This window comes from Bison bison, unplaced genomic scaffold (assembly GCF_000754665.1).
Source record: "Bison bison bison isolate TAMUID 2011002044 unplaced genomic scaffold, Bison_UMD1.0 scf7180017864034, whole genome shotgun sequence".
Taxonomy (NCBI): domain Eukaryota; kingdom Metazoa; phylum Chordata; class Mammalia; order Artiodactyla; family Bovidae; genus Bison; species Bison bison.
The window spans coordinates 3,419,269-3,444,268 of NW_011494606.1; the positions used below are offsets into that span (position 1 = coordinate 3,419,269).

A 25,000-nucleotide genomic window follows, 5' to 3' on the forward strand; every position below is an offset into this window, starting at 1 on the left:
CCCTTCCTTGGACACCAGATCTGCCTAGTAAGACACCTCCTGGCCAGGGCAGTGGGCAGAGCCTGGCTGAGGCTGGGGGGTGGGGGGAGGTTGCAAGGGGTGGTTAGAGAGAAAAGAGACACTCTTCTCTGTGCCTTTGGGAGGATCTTCTCTAAGAAATCTCTGCAGATCTTGGCAACTATTATCGCTGGCATGTTTGTTATTGTTTCAGTCTAGCCAGGCCCAGAGGACCACACATTGAGCAAATTTTAACAAGTGCTGTGTTCAAAGCCTATCTCTGCTTCCCTTCCCACGCCCGTCTATGAATGCCTTCAGCCTCAGCGCCTGTTTGTACCACATGGCCTGTCCTTCACTCTGTCCCCCACCCAGAATGGATACTTGAGCAGAGGGAAACCCATCTGGGAGGCTGGGAGGCCTCCTGAAGATGATGAACTAAGGGCAGAGAAGGCTGAGGTGCTGGACCCTGAGCTGAAAGCATGTCGAGCCTGGAGGTTGTCTTGCGGATGCTGATAAACAAGTGGGAAGAAAAGAGGAAGGTGGAATTCAGAGAGAGGAGTGACCATGTGACCCCAGAGAGAGAAACTGAGCAATTTCTCTGTCATCTTTTAATTGCGTGCGTGCATGCTCAGTTGCTAAATCATGTCTGACTCTTTTGGGACCCCATGGACTGTAGTCTGCCAGGCTCCTCTGTCCATGAGATTTCCCAGGAAGAATACTACAGTGGGTCACCATCTCGTTCTCCAGGGGATCTTCCTGACCCAAGGAATGAACCCGAGTCTCCTGCATTGGCAGGTAGATTCTTTACCATTGTGCTACCAGGGAAGTTCGATCTTTGAATTACCCCTTGATAATTATGTTAATGTTGGTAGGCTTCTGTTTCTCAAGCCAAACATACTTTGCACAGTTTCAACTGTAAATGGGGTGGGGGGTGCAGTTTTTACCTTGCTTTGCCTACTGGCAGAATAAAATAAGCTACTGATTGTAAAAACTTGTAAAGTATAAAATGCTCTAAAGACCTATGGGATTATAGTTCTTGTTATAATTATCATCATCATCATCATTAATACTATTTATTATGATCTAACTGAGTGGAGAGGAAAAAGCACATGTGATTACAGCTTAGGACACCTTTATAACAAATGTTTTGAAAATCTGAACTCCACACTTCCTAGAAAGGAGAAAAACAGGGAAAACAGCTTTGAGATACCATTTATAATCTTCTATTAATAAAACAGCCAACTGAAAGAAACAGTGTTGACAAGATTATACTGGAGCTTATGGATTCAATTGGTGTTGGTAGTATTACAAATCAGAGCAACTCTGTTTTGGAAACAATTTGGCAATCTTTACCAGATTGTTCCCCCTTTGCTGCTGCTGCTAAGTCACTTCAGTTGTATCCGACTCTGTGCGACCCCACAGACAGCAGCCCACCAGGCTCCGCCATCCCTGGGATTCTCCAGGCAAGAACACTGGAGTGGGTTGCCATTTCCTTCTCCAATGCATGAAAGTGAAAAGTGAAAGTGAAGCCGCTCAGTCATGTCCGACTCTTAGCGACCCCATGGACTGCAGCCCACCAGGCTCCTCCATCCATGGGATTTTCCAGGCAAGAGCACTGGAGTAGGGTGCCATTGCCTTCTCCGGTTTCGCCTTTAGTAGGAACTATAAAGACATTTGTATTTATTCTTCAACCTAGTAATTTTGCTCTTAAATTTCAATATAAGCAAAAATCTCCATGCATGAGGATGTTCACTGCAATGTAGAAAATTCAGAAACACTCTAAGTGACCACCATTAGTAATTTAATATGTCATAGCAATATGCAATATTAACCATTCAAAGATAATCATGATGGCTCAGAACAAATAAGGGAAGTATGCTAAAGAAAGCCAAAGGCAATCCCAAAGACAGGGGAGCAAGGCTGGCAACTGGGGGTGTCCCTAAGGGAATTCCCTTGATGTGGTTTCCTTTCTTGGCACTTTATCCTCAGAGTATAGACATGAGTATTTCCCACACATGTGTTCCCCTGAAGACCCAGCTCTGAACATATAGATCACGGGAGGCTCCAGGTCTAGCCAGGGATTTATGGTTACTCTTGGGAGCACCATTCTCGGCTTCAAAAAACATATTTGAGAAAAAGTTTATAATTAGGGGACAGTTTGATGTTTTTCCATCCTCAACGTTATAATCTCCTGTGGTTGTCCCAGCTCTCTAGGAAAGCCCAACACTCCACACAGCCCAGCATGCTGGTGGCAGCTGGGGGGAGGGAGGTGACAGAAAGGGGACCCAGGGTGCTCCACGGTCTTTCCCTGACCGCCCTGTGCAAAGGCCTTATGAGATGAGGTCTCACATAGAAGTGGCAGAGAGGGTGGAGTGGGGACCAAGGTAGATGATTCAGTAGTCATCAGTAAGACATGCATTCTTGGGACTTCCCTGGTGGTCCAGTGGCTAAGACTGTGCTCCCAGTGCAGGGTTCAATCCCTGGTCAAGGAACTAGATACCACATGCAGCAACCAGGAGTTCGGGTGCTGCAACTAAGACCTGGCAGAGCCAAAAAAAAAAAAGACACACATTCTTCTTGTCCTCCAGTGTCCCAGAGGAAGGTGACTGTTGAAGAGCGGAGACTAAAAAACGCTTGTGTTACACACACAACCCCCACACATTCAATACCTTCCACTTTCTTTCTTTTTTATCCAAAGGGATGCTATGATCCATACACTTCAGCAACTTGCTTCTCTCATGTAACAAGAGCTGGTGGGCATCTTTCCACACCCTCACATGGCCCTGCCTTAGCTTTTTAAGTGGCCAGAAGGACAGCTGCTTTGTGGCCATGCCATGATGGATTTAATCAACTTCTGCAAATGGACACCTGGGCTCTGCCCACTTTTCTCACTGTTGCAATTCATTCTGTGATGATGAGGCCTGACATACAAGTTTGGGCAGGGCCAGGAGTATTCCTGTAAGACCCATGCCTAGCAGTGTTTCACTTTTTTAGTCACTGTAAAATTGTCCTTCAAAGCTGTCCCAGGTTTCACCAGCAGAGTCTGTGTTTCTTTACCTATATCTCTAAAACTGTACCTTCAAAAACAGGTTTTGGGGACTTCTCTGGTGGTCCAGTGGTAAAGAATCTGCCTGCCAATGGAAGGGATACGGGTTCAATCCCTAGTCTGGGAAGGTTCCACATGCCACAGGGCAACTGAATCTGCCCACCACAACTATGGAGCCTGTGCACCCTAGAGTCCACACGCCACCACAAGAGAAGCCACTGCCATGAGAAGCCCACGGTGCGCTGTAACCAGAGGGTAGCCCCCACGCAGTATTGAGAAAAAAATATTAAAAAGCCCACAGGTTTTTGTTCTTGGATCAAGAAGGGCTTCCCTGGTAGCTCAGCTGGTGAAGAATCTGCCTGCAATGTGGGAGACCTGGGTTCGATCCATGGATTGGGAAGATCCCCTGGAGAAGGGAATGGCTACCCACTCCAGTATTCTTGCCTGGAGAATTCCATGGACTATATATAGTCCATGGCCTCACAAAGAGTCGGACACGACTGAGCAACTTTCACTTTCAAGAATGCCATCTCCCTGCTGTTGGATCTGCAGGTCTTTGATTCTTAGCAACACTGAGCATCTTTTTCCATGTTGATAGACTACCCTTGTTTGCACTTGACAGGAAGCTTGAGATGCTTTCAGAGTCAAGGGGATGAAACTTTAAGGGGCAGGAAGATAGGCCAACGTGGAGGTGTATGGGGGCAAAAGGTCTTGTCTATGGACACCTCGTACTGTATCTTGAGGACAGCAGAGAAGCACATACACACACGAGCCCACGGCATTCAGTGCATACACACTGACTGAGACAGGAGAGAAAATCTGGCCTGTAAGAAAAATCTTTGAAACAGAAAGTTGAGCCTCACTCATTCCATATACACCTCTTATGAGCCAGGCCCTGGGTACCAACGGGATGGATGCTGAAGTCACCCCATGCCTGCTCTTGATTGGCACACAGTGGGGTCACAGGGCAGAGAGCCCATGGAAGCACAGGGATGGGGGAGCTTGAATCCAGTCTGGAGGGTGATGAGGTGGGAAGATCCACAAGGTGCAGGGTTAGAAGAGGAGATGTTGACCCACATTTGAAAAGACAGGTTGGGAATGTGGGGAAAGATGAGGAGACAGAAAAACGACTCCTGTGAGTGGGTGCAGGCACAGTGGGTGGAAAATTAGGGGTGGGTCAGCCTGGCTGGTGTGGAACAGGCCAGCAGGTGACAGAGGAAGCCAGAGGCTGGACCCGAGGAGCCCTGCTTGGGCTGTCTCAGAAGAAACACTTTTTCCAGAACAGCCTGATTCCTGAGGATCCAGCTAACTGAGGCATCCCTGGGTCGCATCACGGGCAGGGTAAAGTAGAGACACCAGGGAAGCTGTGAAGAGTGGGTCCATTCAGGCTGTAATCCCAGGGCCCAACTGCTGCTGCTGCTGCTGCTAAGTCACTTCGGTCATGTCCAACTCTGTGCGACCCCATAGACAGCAGCCCACCAGGCCCCGCCATCCCTGGGATTCTCCAGGCAAGAACACTGGAGTGGGTTGCCATTTCCTCCTCCAATGCATGAAAGTGAAAAGTGAAAGTGAAGTCGCTCAGTCATGTCCGACTCTTAGTGACACCATGGACTGCAGCCTACCAGGCTCCTCCATCCATGGGATTTTCCAGGCAAGAGTACTGGAGTGGGGTGCCATTGCCTTCTCCGAGGGCCCAACTAGATGAGCTTAGACAAGCCAGTTAACCTCTCTGAGCCTCAGGCTCCTCATCCGGATGATAAATCTAGAGATACATGCCTTTCAGAGGTTAGTATTGAATGAATGTGAACATCAGGGTCCTTGTGAGTGTGAGGCTTTCTAGCTGCCCACACAGGTTGGTTTGTTGGCATGACAGCTCTGCCTGGTAATGAAGGATCTAAAAGGGGAGGGGGCGGCAGGTGGTGTCTATGCCCAGGCACAGCCGCTGGACTGGCTCCAAGTCCAGAGGAACGAAGGGCTGCAGCGGGGGAAGCCAAGAATTGTTTTCACCAATAACTGCTAGAATTGGGTCTCAGGTGGAAAATGCCCCACAGGGAAGGAAAGGGGAGTCTTGCCTTAAAACCCCATTTGATTCCAGCCACTTCGCTTCCTGGGATCCAGTTTCTTCTGCTGCATAAAGTAAAATGAAGTCACTCAGTCATGTCTGACTCTTTGTGACTCCATGGACTATACAGTCCATGGAATTCTCCAGGCCAGAATACTGGAGTGGGTAGCCTTTCCCTTCTCCAGGGGATCTTCCCAGTCCAGGCATTACAGGCGGATTCTTTACCAGCTGAGCCACAAGGGAAGCCTTGCTGCATATTGAGACAGTATTCGTTAATCTTCCAGACTTCTCTGCTTTCGACACCACTGAATGTTATCACTGGGGAAAAGAGACTACTTCTGTTTGATCCACCACAACAGCTAACAGCTGGCAGCACACGCAACGGGAGCTCAGAGGAGGAGCTGGAGTTCACAGAGGGCCCAAGTAGCTGGAAAGGAATTCCAATCCCTAAACATTCAAGGGATTTGCTGGGAACAAAGAGTGGATGGGCGCGGTAGGTAGATCTGCTCAGAGGTTGCTCTGGAAGAGGTTACTTCAACAGGAAGCCCAGTAGAGTCCGCCAAATCGGATTTCTGGAAGGAAGGGGAGGGGAGAAGTGGCAAAAGCGCTTTCTCCAGCTAAGCCAGCTGTGTCTGGGACTGTCCCTTTCAAAATCCCTGAGTCAGAGCCCCGTTTAGTTAAAGTCAGTTACAATCAAGCCAACGAAATATACCTAGTCACTCCCTGGGTCACGTGTTGGACACTGGGGCCAGTCCTTAGCCAGTAGCTCACAGTCTGGCGGGGTCGACGGCAGACACAGCTAAGGCAAGGCGGGTGAGAGGCACAGTTCATAAAGCTGCAAAACCAAGTGTCCTGGTGCATAGGGGAGGGAGCACGTGGCTGAGAATACCAGAGCTCTGTGGCCCACCAGCTCCATTCCAACCCAGGCTCTGACCTTATCGGCTGCGAGACTTCAGCCAATGTTCAACCTCTCTGAATGTCAGTCTTCTCAACTGTAAGAATAATTACACCTACCGTTATCGTTGTTACAAAGACGAAATAAACTATATACCCTACCAAGCAGATGACTAATACATTAGTAATACTTAACAATGCTTTGTTGTTTAGTGACTAAGTCGTGTCCAACTCTTTTCGACCCCCTGAACTGTAGCCCACCAGGCTCCTCTGTCCATGGGATTTCCCAGACAAGAATACTGGAGTGGGTTGCCATTTCCTTCTCCATAATAATGCTTACTTAATATTAATTAAAGATTATATACAAATTTTAGACAGGTCACATTTTAGATGTGATTTCTATTTTTCATATGTGCTTTGTGGCCCCGTACATAGTCAATGAATGTGGTATGAAGTCTGTCTCCATTTTACGCAATGCAAATACATTTCCTTTTTAAAATTATTAAGTGATTATGAAGGTGTCCGGCTGGATCCCTCTGCTTTCTGATACACTTAGTGACTAGGTGCTAGTGACTTAGGCCCAGGGCCTACTCAGCCCCTCTGAGAACACTGTTACTAAGTGACAGAAAGCCCTGGTTAGGGGAACTGCTGTTACATAGCTACAGCAAATAGTACTTACTGCCTACATCTGTGGGATAGGAGCTCAGAGGAGGAGCCGAAGCTCATAGTGGTCCTAAGTAGCTGGGAAAAGATACGGATTCCAACTCCTTAGTATTTACTTAAAAACAACGCTTTTTGGAGTAGTGTGGGGAGGAATGGGCAAGTATGAGGTATAGTCTCTGCCTTCCGATAGTATCCAATTAAGCTGTACTACATTACATAGCCACGAGCCCAGGATTTCCATCCAGCAAATCCACAGGTACACTGCCTAGAGCTGAGGTCAGAGCAACTCTTTTCTCTTGTCTTTTCTGCAGTGAGAAGAAAAAAAGCATGAAGGTCTTGCCCAGAAGGTCTTGGAACACCCACCTCCTTATTTCTTCCCAACTATTCGGTTTGCTACTAGAAACGGAGTGCATCGCCGCTAGCCTAAACAAGAGGCAGAGCCTCCGAGTTTAACGTTGCTATCTTCTGACCACGTAACTGGTTCCTAACGTGGGAAACGGATCACTCCAAAGAGAAGGCAGAGAGAAAGGCCACTCGAGGATTCAGGAGAGAGCGCGACTGAGCGTCTACTGTTGAGAATCTTATGAAGGGGCTGCCAGCAGATGAAATGAAATGGTACACGTGAGGTTGGACACAGGAAGGGATATGTGTTATTTATCATCATTATCATTGTATTATTAATGACTCTCCTTACATAGGTGAGGAAATGAGCCACAGAGAGGTTAGGAAACTTGCCCAGGTTGCACAGCTAGGAAGGGAGAAGCTGGGATTCAAACTCTGGATTTGAACCAGGGAAAATGCCCTATTTCTCTCCTCTGAACCACCACCCCTGCTCATCCCTTCCTTCTTCCCTGGATGGAATCTGACAAGCTAGAGAGGGTGTGGTCCGTCCTTCTGCTCATCTATTCCAAGAAAGAGGTGTTACTCCTTGGCCCCAAGAATCTAAAAATTACCCCATCTGGGGCACAGACAACCTTCCAGGCCTCCCACTGATGGTCAGCTCCTCCATTCAAGGGTGGGGCCTTTAAATCCACTGCTCTATTTCTAGGACAGGGAACAGTGCCTGGCGCATCATAGACACCTAAGACACGCTTGCTAAATGTATGAACCGACAGAAGAGCCTGAGAAGCCCAGAAACCTTCCGACCATCAGCAGCTTCAGCAATGAGTCACCCGTGGGGAAGCATGCTAGTTCTCGCTTTGGCCAGTGGTGAGCTGGATCGATGGCAAAACACCCCTTCAGTCCTGAATTGGAGGGGGGGCCTGGTGGGGATTTCTTTCCTAGATGTTAAGGCTTAGCATTCAGCTTAGTCCTTTTGGGAAACCAATGATGAAAGGCGTACTGGGGCCTCAAGAAGCACAGAGTGATGTGCATAATGGAAAGAATTTTGAAAAAAAAGAAAAAAAAAAGTCTGGGTCTCTCTCTGTCCCAGCCCTCCAGCCTGCCCTCACTGGGACAGGATATCTAAACGCCTTGGCCCACATTAATGGTTATGAAGTTCTTAGTAACCAAGAAACACTAGATTCATTTTGCTCTCATGATAAACCATTTTATACCAGGGGAACCAGGGCCCAGAGAGGTTAAAGAAGCTGGTAAGATCACAGATCTGGGAAGTGGCAGAGCCAGGATCTGAACCTAGGCCCTTGGCGTCCCAAGCCTAATGATCGAGCCACCCCTCCACACTGGTGGAGTCTCTGTAGCTGCCAGGCACATTGGTAAGACCTCTCAGGGCTATGTGCTTCCATCTCTAAAAGGAGTGCGTTGCTCCCTTCCAGCTCCAAGAGGTATTGGTTCCCAAGTTTATATGTGTGTGTAGGAGGGCAGGGGGGTGGGTGGCTTCCGGCTGCTTCCAGCAGGGCTGACATCCTGCCCCAGCCCACCCCCAGCTCCTGGAGGGGTGGGAAGCATCACCTCTCCTTGGGGGGTTGGGTGAGGACGCTGCTGGATGGAGGAGCAGTGGAATAGAAGGGAAAGGAAAGATACTAAACCTAAGAGAGGGGCCCATCTCCCTCCCTCTCCTCCCGCTCTCCTGGGATCGCTCTCTCCTTTCCTTGAGATGTCAGAACCCTCTCTCTGTGGCTGCTGGAGAAGGGCTGGGAGCATGAGGCTTGGGAAGCCATAGCGCCCTTCCCTGCCGCCTGCCAGCCGCCCTCCCTAGCTGCGGCAGAAGCTATAAAAAGCACAGCCCTTCACAATAGGTGACATCACCCAGCGGCGGAAAGAACTGGATTCTGCCAGATGCCAGGGAGAGTTACAGCCCCCAGCCTTCCCTCAGGACGGGAGCCCCTTGGGAAAGGGCTTGGTATGCGCTTGCATCCCTGAAAGGAGGGGCTTAGACTCTGGAAGACCTCCTCATGCCCTAAGGGAGAAGAGACTGGGGGGAGGAAGGGACCTGGGGGGTGGACTTCACTGGAGAGTTTTCAAGGGATGGGGATATGGGAAAAGAGCTGGGAGCGGGGTGGAGGCCGGCTGGACCCCCTCAGTGTGCTCTGAACGTTGTGACACAAGCAGAGGGTGGGGAGTGGGCGTGCAGGGCCTGCCAGGATCTCTCTGGGTCCCTTCGGGAGCTGGTTCCCTCCCCAGCTCTGGCATTTAGCACAGTGTCTGGCATACAGTACGTGTGCTGACTGACCTCTTAACCTTGGTTCTGGGTGTGGTGTCTGAGGCGCAGTAAGATGGTTATGTGATCTGGAGTGGGTTGAAGGGTGCCTGACCCTGGAGGGGGCAATGGCAGAGATGGGAAGGTCAATCAGAGCGGTGCTGGCAGCATTGACCAGCCTCCTCTCCCCACCCTGGGGGCGGCTGGTCCTCTGTCTTTCCAGCTCCCCTCCTAGGACCCGGGCAAGGATACCCTGCTCCGTGTGCCCTCAGCGCCCTGCATGGGCTTGGCATAGGGAGCTCGCTGAGTCGGAGAGACTGAGTGTCAGATGGATCTGAACTGTCAGCCCCTCCAGGCTCTGAGCCTCAGTTTCCTCACCTAAAGCCAGGGCTGTGAGTAGCTGCTCAGGGTGCCGGCTGGGAGTCAGGAGACCTGGGTTCCAGGTCCGTCTGGGACGTAAGCCCCTGTGTGATCCTGGGCCCTCGGTGTGCCCTTCTCCAGGAGGGGCTTGTTTCCAGCCATGGCAGGGGCAGGGGGGATATTGACTCCAATGCCAAGACCTCTGGCCCTGAGGCTGGGGAGGGGCAGAGACATACGGGTCACGGCACGGGCTCCCGGCTGGCTGGACTGGCAGCCAGAGCGAGAGCTTAGTTCCTCTCTGTTCTGGAGACTTAATCCCCTTCTCTCTGGTGAGCAGCCCCGGGCCAACCCCTCTCTCCCTGTGCTCCCAAGCCCCATGTTCTTTCTCTTTATACCCTCAACACGTACATGAGCACACTCCGCTCCTGGGCACTCCCTTCCTCTCTGCTGAGCCACATTCCAGCACCAGCCCAGCTGGCTGGGGTTCCACGTCTTCCACAAAGCTACTGTGACCCATCCAGCCCCTCCCCTGACTCCAGAGCGTGCAGTGTCTCCACGCCGCACAGGTGTAGGGGCTCCTGTTCAGATGGCTTGAGAAGCACAAGTCTCACTTCAAAGTTCAGCTGCTCACCCTGGCGTCCCAAGCCTTCCCTCTCTGCTCCTGGCCTCCGTTCACAGCCTCCCTTCCTGCCCAGTCACCGTCTCCATTTTGCTGCAGAAAGTAGCCAAACCTGATGGACTGTGCCCATCACAACTTCTTACCCTCCTTTCTTATGCTGTGCCCTGCCCTTGATGTTGCTGCTCTCAGGAATCCTCTTGAGTTGACTCAGGGCTTTGACTTTTAGGAGTTGGTCAAGCCCATTCTACTCTATTAGCTCTCTCCGCAACACTCCCTTTTACTAGACAACTGTGCCAGCTGACCTCCTCCCTACCCCCTAATTTATTAACCAGTGGGGACTATTTACTGTGAATCTTTTTCTTTGGATAATTCATTAGATGGACTATATTCATTCTCATGTACTCATTTATCTTTCTATTCAATTCAGCTACCTAGTCACCTTCATCCTGCCCTCTTTCCTTCCTTCCATTCATCTATCTATCCATTATTCATCCATCCAGTGATCTGTCCATGTGTAGTCATCAATCCAAAGATCCATTCATCTAGCCGTCTGTTTGTCCATCCATTCATCCATCCATCCAACCAACCATCCCATCAAATACCTACTAAGCATCTACTAGGTACTAGGCTCTGTGCTGGATGCTTGGGATTCAGAACCAAAAGGCCACGAGCTCTGTTCTCAGGAGCTCTCAGGCCAGTCTGGAAAGACAGGAGACATGAGCACCAAAGTTTCTTCTAGTTCCAATATCCTGGGAGTCTATGACCTGCCCCCAGACTATGCCAGTGAGCACTAGAGAGATGCTTGTGGTCTGATCTTCCCTCATCTGGGAACACCAGGGGCTGGAGCACCCCTCCTCACCAGCTCAGCTGAGGCTCTGAAATCCCATCTTGCTCCCAGGCTGGTGTGTTGACATTGCTGAAGGGCAATTGAGGAAAGGCCTGGGGCCCTTCTCCAGAAACACAGACACTGCTGCCAACACCTGACTCTGCTTCCACGTGTGCAAGTCAGCAGAGCCTGGGGAAAGGGCGATCAGAAAGCAGCTTCACATGTTGCTCTCCCTGGATTCTTTATCTCCCCTTTCCAAATTACCTGCCTCCTTTCTTCCCTCATCTCATGCCTCTTCTCATCTCTCTTCTCCTTCCCTCTGTCTCCCTGTTCCCTCTTCCTCACTTTCCTTGCCCTGTTTCTTCTTTCTCCTCATTAAGTGGTAGGATGCGTGGTGTTCAAATTCTGGGCCATCACTGTGGGTCCCTGGACAAGTCATGACAAACCTCAGCCTTGTGTCCATCCCTAAAACCATGGCTCACAGAGGAAAAAATTACCCAGCCTGCGAGAACAGGGTCTCTTTTGCTCATGGCTCATCCATTTCTCCCCCTTTCCCCTTCTTCCTTGCCCATGTTCCTCTTCTGATCCTTCTCCTTTTGCGATCACAGATGAGTGCCAAATCACAGATTTAATCTTTTGTTCTGTTCTCACCTACAAAGTCAACAGCCCCAAACGAAATCACGGGAAAGGCAGCAGACCTGCCATACAGTTCATGGACTGGCTGCCTGTCCTCTTCCTCACTCCCTGTCCCGGGGCTAGCTGAAGGGATGACCAAGAGGGCAGGAGAGGGGCAACGAAGGGAGAAGGGGCGAATTTAGGGAGGAAGCAGGGAGGCGTCCCCGTGCGCCCACCCTCCCCAGGGAACACCCCTCCTGCTCACCGACGTGTCCTCTGAGCACGAGGCAATGATGTTGTCGATGAAGGGGTTCCACTTGATGTCCAGCACATTGCCCTGGTGACCGCAGACCTTGGGGTAGTTGGGTTCGATCCTGCCCGTCTGCCAAGGAGAGAGAGAGAGAAAGAGAAGAGAGAAGGGCATTAGTTTGATGGCCCTGGGATGACCTGAAAGAAGAGCCAGAAGGTCCTAGAGGGTCCACTGATGTTTTTGGATCCCTGCATCCAGCTGGGCCATACTGCTCTGTGGCTGCATCCTCCCAACACTGAATGGTGGTGGGAGGGTCCCAGAGCAGGGTGGGTGGGGCCACGCTGGTCCACACGACATCTGAGTGCAACTTAGAGAAAGGTGTCCCTTCCTCAAGTAAAAACATCTAAAGTTAAGATGTAACCATCCACCTGAACCACCAAAGCCTGGTGGGCAGCAGCCCTGGCAGTTCGTGGGCCATATGTCTGTACTCCCACCCCATCTCTAGGGGGAGCTGACCCGGACAGGTTTGGATCAAGAGGCGGCTCTTTCCTGCGCTCCAGGAATCGGCGGAGAGGTCTGAATCTCAGGGCACACGCGCCCATGTTAATCTGCCTGGGATGCGATCGGTGCTGTTCCCAGATGCGGCACAGGCTTGTTCAGTGTGCACCTTAGACACCTGTGCCAGGCGCCCTGAGGCTGAAAGCACCGTCTCTGGAACCACACAGGCCTGTGTTTGAATCACAGCTCTGCCGCTTTTGAGCTCAGAGGCCTTCGGAAAGTCAATGAACTTCTCTGGGCCTCGGTTTCCGCATTTCCTTTCTTTCTTTCTTTCACTGCTTCAGCAACTTTATTTTCAGACACGTGGATATAAAATCAGCTGGAAAGCTTGAGAGTGCAGCTGTCATGAGAGGTTCCTCATTAGTATTGCTGTGCAGACTAAATGAGCCAATGTGCTTAACAGAGTACTTAGTGTGGAGATTATCATCATAGTGAATGCCCCATACCCGATACTAGTTATTATCATACAGCTGAGATGACACCTCCTCCAGGAAGTCTTCCTTCAACGGATCAAGCACTCCTCTGTGAGCTCACTGTATTCTGCGCTTCCCTCTATTATAGGCACCATCACAAAGAACTGCAGTCTGCTTCTGTCTGTTTATGAGCAACTCAGGACTGCCTTGTCTCTGAATCTCCAGCAGCTCACAAGTCTGGCAGACAGTAGGTGCTCAGTACATGACCTGAAAGACATCCTGCAGTGGAGATGTAGTCCACAAAAGATGGAGCAAGGGGAGTCGGGGTGAGGGGTAGTTTCCATGCCTACTGGCTGCAAAGGTGGGAGGGAAGAGAGGAGAAATGGGAGACAGAGGCTGCGTCTCCATTCCCCAGGTTGTTTAACATGAGATTTTTGGTGTGTGGAGGAAACAGGAAGGGTTTTCCCAGTCACTGCCCATCGGCTAACAATGGTTAGATGATCAGAGGCACCTGAGGCAGGCCAAACCTCACCCTCCTTTAAGTTCCTCAACTGAATAAGGAGGAAATCAACCCGTTTCAGGCAGGCCCCTGCTACACGTGCCTTATAGTTCACCAGTGTGATGGGGCAAGAGTTATTTCAGAGTGTGTGTCCTGTCGTAACCTCTTCCCCACCCACTTCTTGTCTGAATGTCTATCTCCAGGTTGTCTGATTTTTTTTATGACACAGAAATGGCAGTGGTATGGAGGGTGAGGGATGAGGCAGAGAAAGAGAGAGGAAAAAGGCCTCAGAGAGTGTACTTGGGAGAACTTCACTGACACTGTATCCTGGGGGAAATTAGAGAATTAAGGAAAAGGATTTGGGGAATATGGCTCTAAGTTAAGAATGGGATCCCCTTTTGCATCCTATGAGGGACGCAATATGAACTGGAATACCCTTTTCAATTATTTTTAGGCTGTTGGACTATGTTTCTTTAAATGAGACTCTGAGCAGAGATTGATCCACACATGGCCCTAGGATTTGCTAGGGTTACAAAGTAGCTTCTTTAACTCTCACAAAACCCTGGGAGTTAGGCATGAGGAAATGAGTGCCCAGAAATGTTAAGCAACTTGCCCAAGGTCACCCAGCTGAAAGCTAAGCTAGGATTCCCACACAGGGGTGACCCTCAAAGCTGAGCTGAACCCCACTGCTTATTGCTGGCCAACTCCCCTCCTCCAGCTCTGATGGCCATGGGCTGACAGGCCCTGCATCACCTGTTTGCACAGCTCACGTGCTCTCTGCCAGAGCCTTCTCTCCTTACATCTGATCCTGAAGGCTGCCCTGAGTGGTCCCTGAGTAAAGCTGTCTGCATTCAGCTTTTGGTACCCAGGCAGATCTCAGGGGCACCGAATCAGTCAGTCAGTAGGTAGCCAGCAGCTGGCAGCAGCTTCTGGTCAGCAGCCTGCAGGTGACGTCCTGGAGGGACAGGGGAAGCCACATCACTGGAATGTATTCAGAATGGGGAGAGGTCAAGTTTCCTCTACACTGGGGGTGTGTGGGGGGTGGGCTTCCCAGATGGTGCAGTAGTAAAGAGCCCACCTGCCAATGCAAAAGACGCTGGAGATGCGGGTTCCATCCCTGGGTCAGGAAGAGCCCCCATGGCAACCCACTCCAGTATTCTTGCCTGGGAAATCTCATGGACAGAGGAGCATGGTGGGTTATCAGTCCATGGGGTTGCAAAGAGTCAGACACAGCTGAGCGCACACCCACGCACCATCCTGACAGAGCGCACCCTTCCAGGTGGACTTGCCTTTTCAGAATGGATGCCTTCCCCAAAGGGATGGTTAGCGTTGATTTTCATGACTGGATCACATTGTTGTTCTTGTAAATGGTCACCTGCAGAATCTGCTCGGCTGTACACAGTGCCCTCAATGGGAGGGACCTCTTTTCAAACTGGCAGCTCTGACTTTCCCGTTTTATATAGTAGGCTTCACATAATTTTTTTTGTTGTTTTGGCTGTGCCATGCACCTTGTGGGATCTTAGTTCCCCAACCAGGGATCAAACTCTGACCCACGGCAGTGAAACCACTGAATCCTAAACCACTGGACTGCCAGGGAATTCCCCAAATTTTGTTTGAAAGACAAGATTTATTGCTAAGAGGAAAAGTTTTGAAAGCCACAGTTATATAGAGAAATCAAGCAAATTTTAAAATACAATTATTAACACCAGGAGAAGAACTGCATAAGAAAGCTTATACAATCATAGTGATAATGACTTATGGACAATATTTACATTGTGGTAATAATGTAAATCCTGAATGTTTATTTAAACATGAGTTGTGTTATAATATATTGGGCTGGCAGAGGAAGGAAAAATGTGTGTGCGTAGAGTTAAGACGGGAGACCAAGCTGCTGGAGAGCCAGATCCTCATCTTCCATAATAGGAAGTCAACAGACAATGTCTAAGATTTTTAAAAAATCAAGACATTGAAGAGAAAGCATGGAATTAAGAAATACAAAGAGAAGTACAAAAAGAAACAGCTCAAAACATTGGAAGCAGCTAAGAAGTAGGAAATGAGGGGTGTAGCAAAGTAAGGTAAAGATCGAGGGGACAGGGCCTGGTGTGCTAGTAAGCGTTTAACAACTGATTTTCCAGGAAAAAAAGGTCCTGGTTTGGAACATATGCCAATTTCAGTGGCAAATGCCCATCATTTCAAACTACCACGGTGCTATCACCAGAAGTAGAGTTAAAAGAGACTTAGGCGGCTTCCCTGGTGGAGACACGGGATAAGAACCTACCTGCCAGTGAGGAGGACACAGGTCTGATCCCTGGTCCAGGAAGATTCCACAGGCCAAGGAGCAACTAAGCCCAGGAGCCACAGCTACTGAGCCTGTGTGCTGCAATTACCAAAGCTGGTGTACTGTCGTTACTCAAGCCTGTGCATCCAGAGCCGGTGCTCTGCAACAAGGGAAGCCGTTCAGTGAGAAGCCCACGCACCATATCTAGAAAGGAGCCCCCACTCGCCACAGCTAGAGAAAATCCATGTGTAGCAACGAAGACCCAGCACAGCCAGGAAATAAATAAATTAAATAGGATGCATTTATTAGAAAAAAAGAGACAGTAGCACACGACAGTAGTAAAATAATTAGGAAGAAATAAATGTTTAATATTTAGTACTTCTATTTTTAACATAATTCATTTAAGTGAAAGTTGCATAACTTAAATTTTAATAAACGTGCTTAAAAAGTGGCAGGGAAAACTTCTAAAAATTTAACAATAAGCAAAAATTAAACAAAAATTTAAACATGAGCTGGTGTAAGCCCACCCCAGCACATCCCTTGCAGTGTTATAGGCCTCAGTACTCTTAGACTTCATGACCCCTGTACAATTATTACTCTTAGAGCCCTGACAAAGAACAAACAAATAAAATGCATGTATCAGGTGTTCTAAAGGAAGCTTGTTCTGAAATTTTTTCCTGAATTTGTAATAAGTGTGAACAATCCTCTCCTAGACCCTTCAAATGCCTCTGTTTTCTGTTCTACTCTCTGGATGGGGGTGTGGCTAGAGACCAAATGCAGATCTGGTTCTTCACGGCAACCCAACACCGCCTTCTCATACTTGTGCTCATGGCAACACTAATAGCTATTATTAATATAGCAATATAATCAAACATATTAATTTACAGATATCATCACATTTAATCCTCATAGCAACCCCAGCTTATATCTGAGAAAACAGTTGTGTAAAGAGCTTCTCCCAGGTGGCGCTAGTGGTAAAAAACCTGCTTGCCAACGCAGAAGTAAGAGGCGTGGGTTTGATCCCTGGGTCAGGAAGATTCCCTGGAGGAGGACAGGGCAACCTACTCCAGTATTCTTGCTGGCATGTCCCATGGGCAGAGGAGCCTGGTGGGCTACAGTCCATAGGGTTGCACAGAGTTGGACGCAACTAAAGCGACTTGCTGCTGCTAAGTCACTTCAGTCGTGTCCGACTCTGTGAGACCGCATAGACGGCAGCTCACCAGGCATCCCCCGTCCCTGGGATTCTCTAGGCAAGAATATTGGAGTGGGTTGCTATTTCCTTCTCCAATGCATGAAAGTGAAAAGTGAAAGTGAAGTCGCTCAGTCGTGTCCGACTCTTAGCGACCCCATGGACTGCAGCCTACCAGGCCCCTCCGTCCATGGGATTTTCCAGGCGAGTACTGGAGTGGGGTGCCATTGCAAAGAGCTGCTAAGGAGTGAAGTCAAACTTTCTCACCGTTTCATAACTTTAGAATCACTGTTGAGACGGTCAGCTCACAGAATTGTTCCAGGAGGAGGGTTCCCTGGGTCCCGGGGTCTACCCTGCCATTTGAACCTCAAAGGGAGCTTAAGCCTCAACAGAGCTGGGACAGAAATCTTGCTGCATGGGGTGGGGAGGGGGTGCCTGTTACACGATGTCTATAATCATTGGGGAGATCTTCAGACTGTTAGGGCAGGCCTTGTCCTGGCCACCTTGAAGGATAAATCCAGTCCCCTTCACTGGGACAGACCTTCGATGTCAGATGGCAGCTGTCATGCACCCTGAGTCTTCTCAAGGAGGAGCCCAGAGCTGGAGATCAGGCTGCAGCTCAAATATACCTGAGCTGCCAAAAGACAGAGCTGGGAGGGGCTGGGACATGGCCTCTACAGGGTGCAGGGGAGTGCCAAGCAGGGCAAATTTCCCACAGATCCGTTTGACAGGGTGTTGGGCTTCCCTGGTGGCTCAGACGATAAAGAATCAGCCTGCAATGTAGGCTACCTGGGTTCGACCCTTGGCTTGGGAAGATCCTCTGGAGGAGGGCATGGCAACTCACTCCAGTATTCTTGCCTAGAGAATCCCCATGAACAGAGGAGCCTGGTGAGCTACAGTCCATGGGGTCGCAAAGAGTCGGACACGACTGAGTGACTAAGCACAGCACAGGACAAAGATTTTTGTTTTTATTTGTATTATGTATTTTTTATATTTTGGCCATGCCACTCAGCTTGTGGGACCTCAGTTTCCAGACCAGGGATCGAATCTGGGCCATGGCAGTGACAACACTGCATCCTAACTACTAGGTCACCAGGAAACTCCCTCAAAGACTTTGAAAAGTTTCTTGGCCTTTGATCAATAACTCCACTTTGGGAATGCATCCCAGAGAAATGAACAGGGAAGCATACTAAGACATTCACTGCCCAGTTATTTATAAGAAGGAACAAAAATAAAAGCTCAACAATGGCACATTGCGGAAATGAATTTTAGGATGCCAATACAATGGAATATTATGACGTCACTTAAAATCATATTTTCAAAAAATATTTAATGACATGGGAATTGCTCAAGGGCTAATGGTAAGTGAAACAGTCAGAATCAAGTTTATGCCTAAAATGATCCCTAGCTATTAAAAAAAAAACACACAGTCTGTAAGAAAATGCATCAAAAGGTTAATAGCAACAATCTCTTGTTAGTTGGATATTAGTGTTTCTCATTTTTCTGCAATGAACATTTATAATTTCTAATAAAAATATAAATGTCATTTAAAACACACACACACTCACCATAGTGTTTTGTTTCTGGTACCCCAGGTGGGAGATGATCACCATAGATTTGATTGAAAACTATCCCTCTCCGGTTTCGGTTAAGCAGGTCTTAAGAAAATGAGATGCAGGCTCATACTGACGAGATTTACATGTTTCAGAAGCTTTGGTGGAACATTGATATGGTTTGCTCATACAGGTTTCTTTACTCACTTGTTGCCACACAGATAGTTTAGGGGAAAATAAGATCCTTGAAATTGAATAAAATTATATAGCTAATTGAAAATATGTTTCAGCGAGTGTGTGTGTGTGTGTGTGTGTGTGTGTGAGTGTGGTGCATGTGTGCAGGCAGGCCAGGCTCTCCCTTGGAGAGGCTGGAGGGTGTGGCTCACCCAGAAGATTGCCAGGGGAACGGCGGGTGCCCTGGGCCCCAGTCCAGGCTTTATTTGAACCCAGTGAACTGACTGAGATATTTTCAAAACAACCTGCATTGCAGCTTCAGCTTCCTAGAATTTCCCATGGTTGCAAAGCTGAATTTTGCACACAGAAGCAAAATGTTTTCTTACCTGGGGAATCAGCTTAGTGAGGCAGAAAGAAAAGAGTGAGCAGGAGGCAGGGTTTCTAGGCCCAATCTCAGGCCACCTCATCAACCGAATGACCTTGAATGTGCCCCTTGGCTTCTCTGGGCTTCCCAGATTCCTAGACCCTGGGCAAGTCCCTTCCTGCTTCTTCCTGGCTGCCCATTTTACTGTATGAAGCCAGGCACACCTGCAACCAGAGGGCCCAGCTTCTGGCACACCAGGACAGAAGGCATGGATGAACACCAAGTCACGGGGATGGCATCACTAGAGGTAACAATGAAAAAGACAAGGATGGTGATGAAGACCGTTTGACAAGTGCTTACAAGGTGTCTTGTGCTCAGCAATTTGCATACATTATTTTATTTAAGTCTTGTTACAAAGTTTTAGTAACTCCAGCAAGGACCTACTGTATAGCACAGGGAACTCTGCTCAATATTCTGTAATAATGTAAATGGGAAAAGAATTTGAAAAAGAATAGATGCATGTATACATATCACTGAATCACTTTGCTGTATACCTGAAACTACCACAACATTGTTAACCAACTATGCTCCAATATAAATTTTAAAAAAATTAAATTTATTAAATCCTACAACTCCCCTATAACAGTCCATTTTATAGATGAGAAAACCGCACTCTGGTCAATGATTTGCAGAAGGTGATGCAGCTGGGCAATGAGAAGCTGCAATTTGCTCTGGGTGCCGTCTGGCTCTGAGGCACCTCGGCTACACTGCCCTCCTATTTCAGAATGTAGGTGAGGGCCTTCCCGGTGGTCCAGGGGTTAAGGATCTGCCTGCCAATGCAGGGGACATGGGTTCGATCCCTGGTCCAGGAAGACCCCACATGCCACGGGTCAACTACGCCCATGTGCCACAAATACTGAGCCCATGCTCTCAAGCTGTGCTCTAGAGCCTGCGCTCTGCAACTAGAGAAGCCACCACAGTGAGCAACCCGTGTACCGCAAGGAAGAGAAGTTCCTGCTCGCTGCAACTAGAGAAAGCTGGCACACAGCCATGAAGACCCAGCACAGCCAAAGATAAATAAATAATTTTAAAAAAGAATGTAGGTGAGACACTTGATAAATAAGTGGTGGTGGTTGTTCAGTCGCTCAGTCCTGTCCAACTCTTTGCGACCCCATAGACTGCAGCACACCAAGCTTCCCTGTCCTTCACCATCTCCCAGAGCTTGCTCAAACTCACGTCCACTGAGTCGGTGCAGCCAACCAATCATCTCATCTTCTGTCACCCCCTTTTCCTCTTGCCTTCAATCTTTCCCAGCATCAGGGTCTTTTCTAGCGAGTCAGCTCATCGCATCAGGTGACCAAAGTATTGGAGCTTCAGCATTAGTCCTTCCAATGAATGTTCAGGGTTGATTTCCTTTAGGATGGACTGGTTTGATATCTTTGTGACCCGAGAGACTCTCAAGAGTCTTCTCCGGGACCACAATTCAAAAGCATCAATTCTTTGGCACTCAGTCTTCTTCATGGTCCAACTCTCACATCCGTAAATTAGGGGGGAAAGTCATAAATCAGAAGTAGGCCTTCAGAATTTCTCATAAGGTTATCAAAGGGACTGACTGGCAACTCAGTTGTGAAAACCCTTATGCTTGCTCCTGAAGACCCTCCCTTCCCCAACTCTGTCTTTCCTCTCCCTCGCCCTAGTGGCTGTCAAACTTTGCTTTTGTTTTAGAAGCACATGGGAAGTTTTAAAAATTCCAGTGCCCAGGTGGGCACCCCGTATCAACTTATCCCAGTGTCTGGGAAGGGGACGCCAGGCATCAGTGTAATTTAAAGATTTTTAAATCTTACCACCTCAAACCACCCCCAAACCATCCCCCTCCGCCCTGGTCTGTGGAAAAACTGTCTTTCACGAAACCGGTCCCTGGTCCCCAAAAGGTTGGGGACTGCCGGTCCAACGTGTGGGTACCACCACCCCAGGGTGTGCCCAATATGCCGGCGGCTGTGCCCAACACACGAGCACACACAGGCATGCACGCTCACACATTTACACTGATTTACACACATTTACTGATTCCCTTGGGCAGTGAGGTTTGGGAGCCACTACCCTAAAGGCCCCATATTCTGTAGGGCCCTCAGGGAAGTACCTACAAAGCTGATTCCTTCTGGCGCGGGAGCAGAGACTGTCGGTGTTGCTAGATGTGGATGCCAGGGGTGGGAAGTCAAAAAACAGTACTGCATGTTTAGTGCAGGTCCAGGTAAAGCAAATAGGAATAAAAATGATCACATCAGGTGATGTGCGATTTAAAAGAAGCCCCAGGGCAATAGATAACCCTGACCTAGGACATGGGTGAGCTCGCAGTAGAACCCCAAGCTTCTGCATGAGAGATGTTTTGGGCTCCCCACCCTTCTGCCTCTGTCATCACACTCCCTCCTCTCCGTGCTGCCCCAGGTGTCCCAGACTGTCCGAGTAGGCTGCCTACCGCGGTCTTCTCTTCTCTGGATGGACGTGGACATTAAGTGAGAGAGTTATTATAAACTAGGCAATGTAGTCCTTCTCTCTAGAGCTCTGGGCAGAGTCAGGTCCCCTGTGTCCAAGCCTCCTGGGTGTGAAGGAGGCCTCGGCCTCCAGCTCTCAGCCTTGACACTTCACAAAGCACTTGCACCTCATTGTCTAATTATTAATGCCCAGGGAAGGGGTGACCCAAGGGAACTTGCTCCTGGTCATCCCCACGTGGCAGTGACACCAGAACAAGTCTGTGCAGCCTCAGAGCTCCAGGTGCCACCATGGCCTTCTCAGCAGGGCCTAAGATTGTGTGTCCTTCGTCCAGCGCAGGGGTCCCTGACGTCCAGTATCTAAGGCCCGCTGAGCTGAGGTGGGGCTCATGTTAGAACAATAGAAATTAAGTGTAAATTACAGTAAGTGTAAAGTGTGCTCGAACCACCCCCAAACCGTCCCCCTCCACCCTGGTCTGTGGAAAAACTGTCTTTCACGAAACCGGTCCCTGGTCCCCAAAAGCTTGGGGACTGCCGGTCCAACGTGTGGGTACCACCACCCCAGGGTGTGCCCAATATGCCGGCGGCTGTGCCCAACACACGAGCACACACAGGCACGCATGCTCACACATTTACACATGCCCTCTCCCCCCATATAAACTACTCTCCACACCACTTCTTCCCAGGCCTCCAATTGTACTCCTTCCCTCCCTCCATCCCAGTCAGAATTTCCTGGGCTCACGTCCCACACTTCAGGGCCCTGCAGTCTTTGGCCCGTTAGTCTGAAATAATATGTATAATAAACAAGAGCCTGCTAAGGAGGACACTGGAGGGTAATGGGTCAGTCCATTTCTCCCTGTGGGCCATAGACGTGCATGTTCACAGCAACTTTTTAGAGAAGGCCATTTAGCCCAGAGGTGCTCTCTCCTGGGTGTCTGGACCCCCGGGCAGTCCTCTGGGAGCTCTATTTTGGGTGGAGGGCTTTGTTCGTGCTAGAGCTCACAGGACTGTCCTCGGATTTCTGAAGTGGGTCCCCTGATTTGCCCCCTTGTCTCTAGTGTCTGCCCTCTGCAATTCTCTCTGATCCAGCTTGCATACTGTTGTCTAATTTTTCCAGAGTACAGATCTGCTGCAGTAACTTTCCCACTCTGAAATTTTCAATGGCTCCCTACTCTCCCCACTATCTTGACTTTCAAAGGCAGATTCCTTATGAGACATCAGAACTGCTGTGGTCCCAGCCTGACCCTGCCTTGATACAACTGCCCACCCTGCTGCTCGTGACTCTCCACACCCCCGACCTCCAATGCTCCCGCCGCCTGAGAGTGTTGGGCAGTTCCTGGCTCAGCCCTGCCTCCAGGCTGTGAGCACTCCGAGGCCGGTGACCTTGGCCCCCCACCTTCAGAGCCTCATTTAGTGCCTTGCTCATTACAAGAACTTGAGCTGGGCGAATGACTATCAGCCTGCTTCCCACCTCTGAATCTTTGCTCACGCCTCAGCCCGGACGCCCTTACCCATCCTCAGCACCCAGAAAACACCGTCCAGGGACCAGACGTATCTCTCGACCTTTCCCATGCTGGGAGATAATTCTGGATCCTGCTCTTCAGACCTTGAGAAATTCTAGGTCTGGGGCTGAGCTTCGGGGTAGATTCACAGTCAAAGGGCAGAGTGTGTAACAAAGGCTGTGATGCTCTGAAGGCCGTCACCCTGTCAGACAAAAGTTCATGGAGAGACCTCAGGAAGCCTCCCAACTTCATGACTTCCTGTTTTGATTTTTTCCCTCCGTCTTTTATCTTTGTGTTTCTCAAGCTGGAAAGGGTTTGCTGGTTTTTCCAGTTAAAATCCCTAGTGTGCATGTATGCTTATGTTCTGGGGGGAAAATGGTGGAAGCGGGTTCCCCTGGGGGGTGAGTGGGTAGAGCGTTCGTTTGGGGAAGAGCTGTAAGGAAATCTCTTTCTCCTGGTGCGTGTTTGAGCACTGGGAGATGAACCCAGTTTTCCCAGGCTCCAGCAGGAAAAGGCAATAAGGCCACCTTTGTCCCCGGTCTGGGGCTGTGTCATGCGGCAGACCCCAGGGGAAGAGATAAGAGACTCCTTGAGGCTGAAATGGGAAAAAACTGAGTAACAATGGGTGTGTAAGTGAGTGTGAGTGTGTGTGTGTTGGGGAGAGGGATGCCTGGGAACTCAGAGTTCACACTAGCCCCTGCAGTTTCCTGATTACTGGCCCCTTTTTATTAAGATAAAACCCCATGCTAAAACATAAAGAAAATAAGAGAACTCCAAACTTACTGTGCCTGAAGAGTCTACACAGAGCGTGGTTTTTGAGGGGTGGTCGTGGGGGTGTGGGTTTTTGGCCCTGGGTGTTCACAGTCTCCTGGGGAGACAGACAAAGAGCTGGGCAAGCCCACAAGGGTGGGCTGTGCTTCGGTGGGGGAAATGCCGGGGCTGTGGGAGTGCAGGAGGCGGGGCAAGTAGTTGAGGCTCTGAAATCCAGAAAGGCTTCCCAGAGGAAGTGTGGAAGGCCTGAAAGATTGATAGCACACAGCAAGGACGGCGTGGGGGATGCTTACGACACAGGACCAGTCCCTGCCAGATAAGTGGAGAGAAAGACCGGAGAAGAAGGGCCAGTTCAGACGGTTCAGGAACTTGCTGGCCTCATGAAGGGGTGTGGGCTTCACCCCGTGGGCCTTAAGTCTAATGGGGCTGGGGACCACAGAGAGGAGAGTCCCTCACACCCCAGTCCTCCCTTCATGCCCCAGTGTCCCACTGTGGGGAAGAAGGGGAGTGAGCCAAAATCTGTGCCTACTGGAAATGTAAAAGAATTGGCAAAAAATACAAAACAGCATCCTTGCAAATTGTGGGGGAAACCTTAGTTTCGTTTGTTTTACAATGGGCAGAAAAGCAGATCTCTGGTGGTGTCAGAAAAGCAAGAGAAAAGGAGAGTGCTTGCACCATCTCGAGGCTGTCCACACCAGCCCTGCCCTTCCTCCCTGTCACAGAGCCAAGAGGACAAAAATCCCTCTTTCCATTTGCCGTCTGGCCCAGGGAGAAAGGACAGAAAAGTGGACCCTCCTGCCTGAAGCTCTTCCTGCAACCTCCCCACACACGTATTTCTCCTGCAGAGTGAGAGGAAACTCATCAGGGGCCGTTATTTTGGGCCAGTCCACCCAGGGTTTGGCGAGCATCGCCACAGCTCTGTTCCAGTGGACGGGGCAGCAGCCTGGAGTCAGGGCTCCGGCAGATACGTTAATTGCTTCCTGTGTCCCTCCTGAGTCTTGCCATCCTTGGAGATCTGAGCCGGACATGGATGAGATGAAGTCTGAATGTCTGCCTGGGGCCACGTGACCCCCTAGAGCTCTGACAGCTGTCTGCTAAGCCTCTAAGACCCCTGGGTACCTCTCTGCATTCACAGGAGATTCCCAGAGGCCTTGGGTAAGTTAATCCTCACAAATACCTTCACATCCACCCCCTCCTCTCCAGGCCCACCCTGCCTCCCACCTCCAGGCACTCCATACTCTCCCAGCCGCTCTCCTTCGTGCCCGCGTTCTATTAATAT

At 49.7% G+C, this 25,000-nt stretch overlaps 1 protein-coding gene across 1 annotated transcript in view; it reads right to left on the bottom strand.

Annotated features, from left to right (window-relative positions):
- The window catches only part of CORO2B (coronin, actin binding protein, 2B), a 71,829-nt gene that overhangs the window by 15,277 nt on the left and 31,552 nt on the right, over positions 1-25,000 (bottom strand). Inside the window, exon 2 of the mRNA XM_010834507.1 lies at positions 11,947-12,063. Coding sequence (XP_010832809.1) covers positions 11,947-12,063 — 117 coding nt within the window. The remainder of the gene's footprint in view (positions 1-11,946; positions 12,064-25,000) is intronic.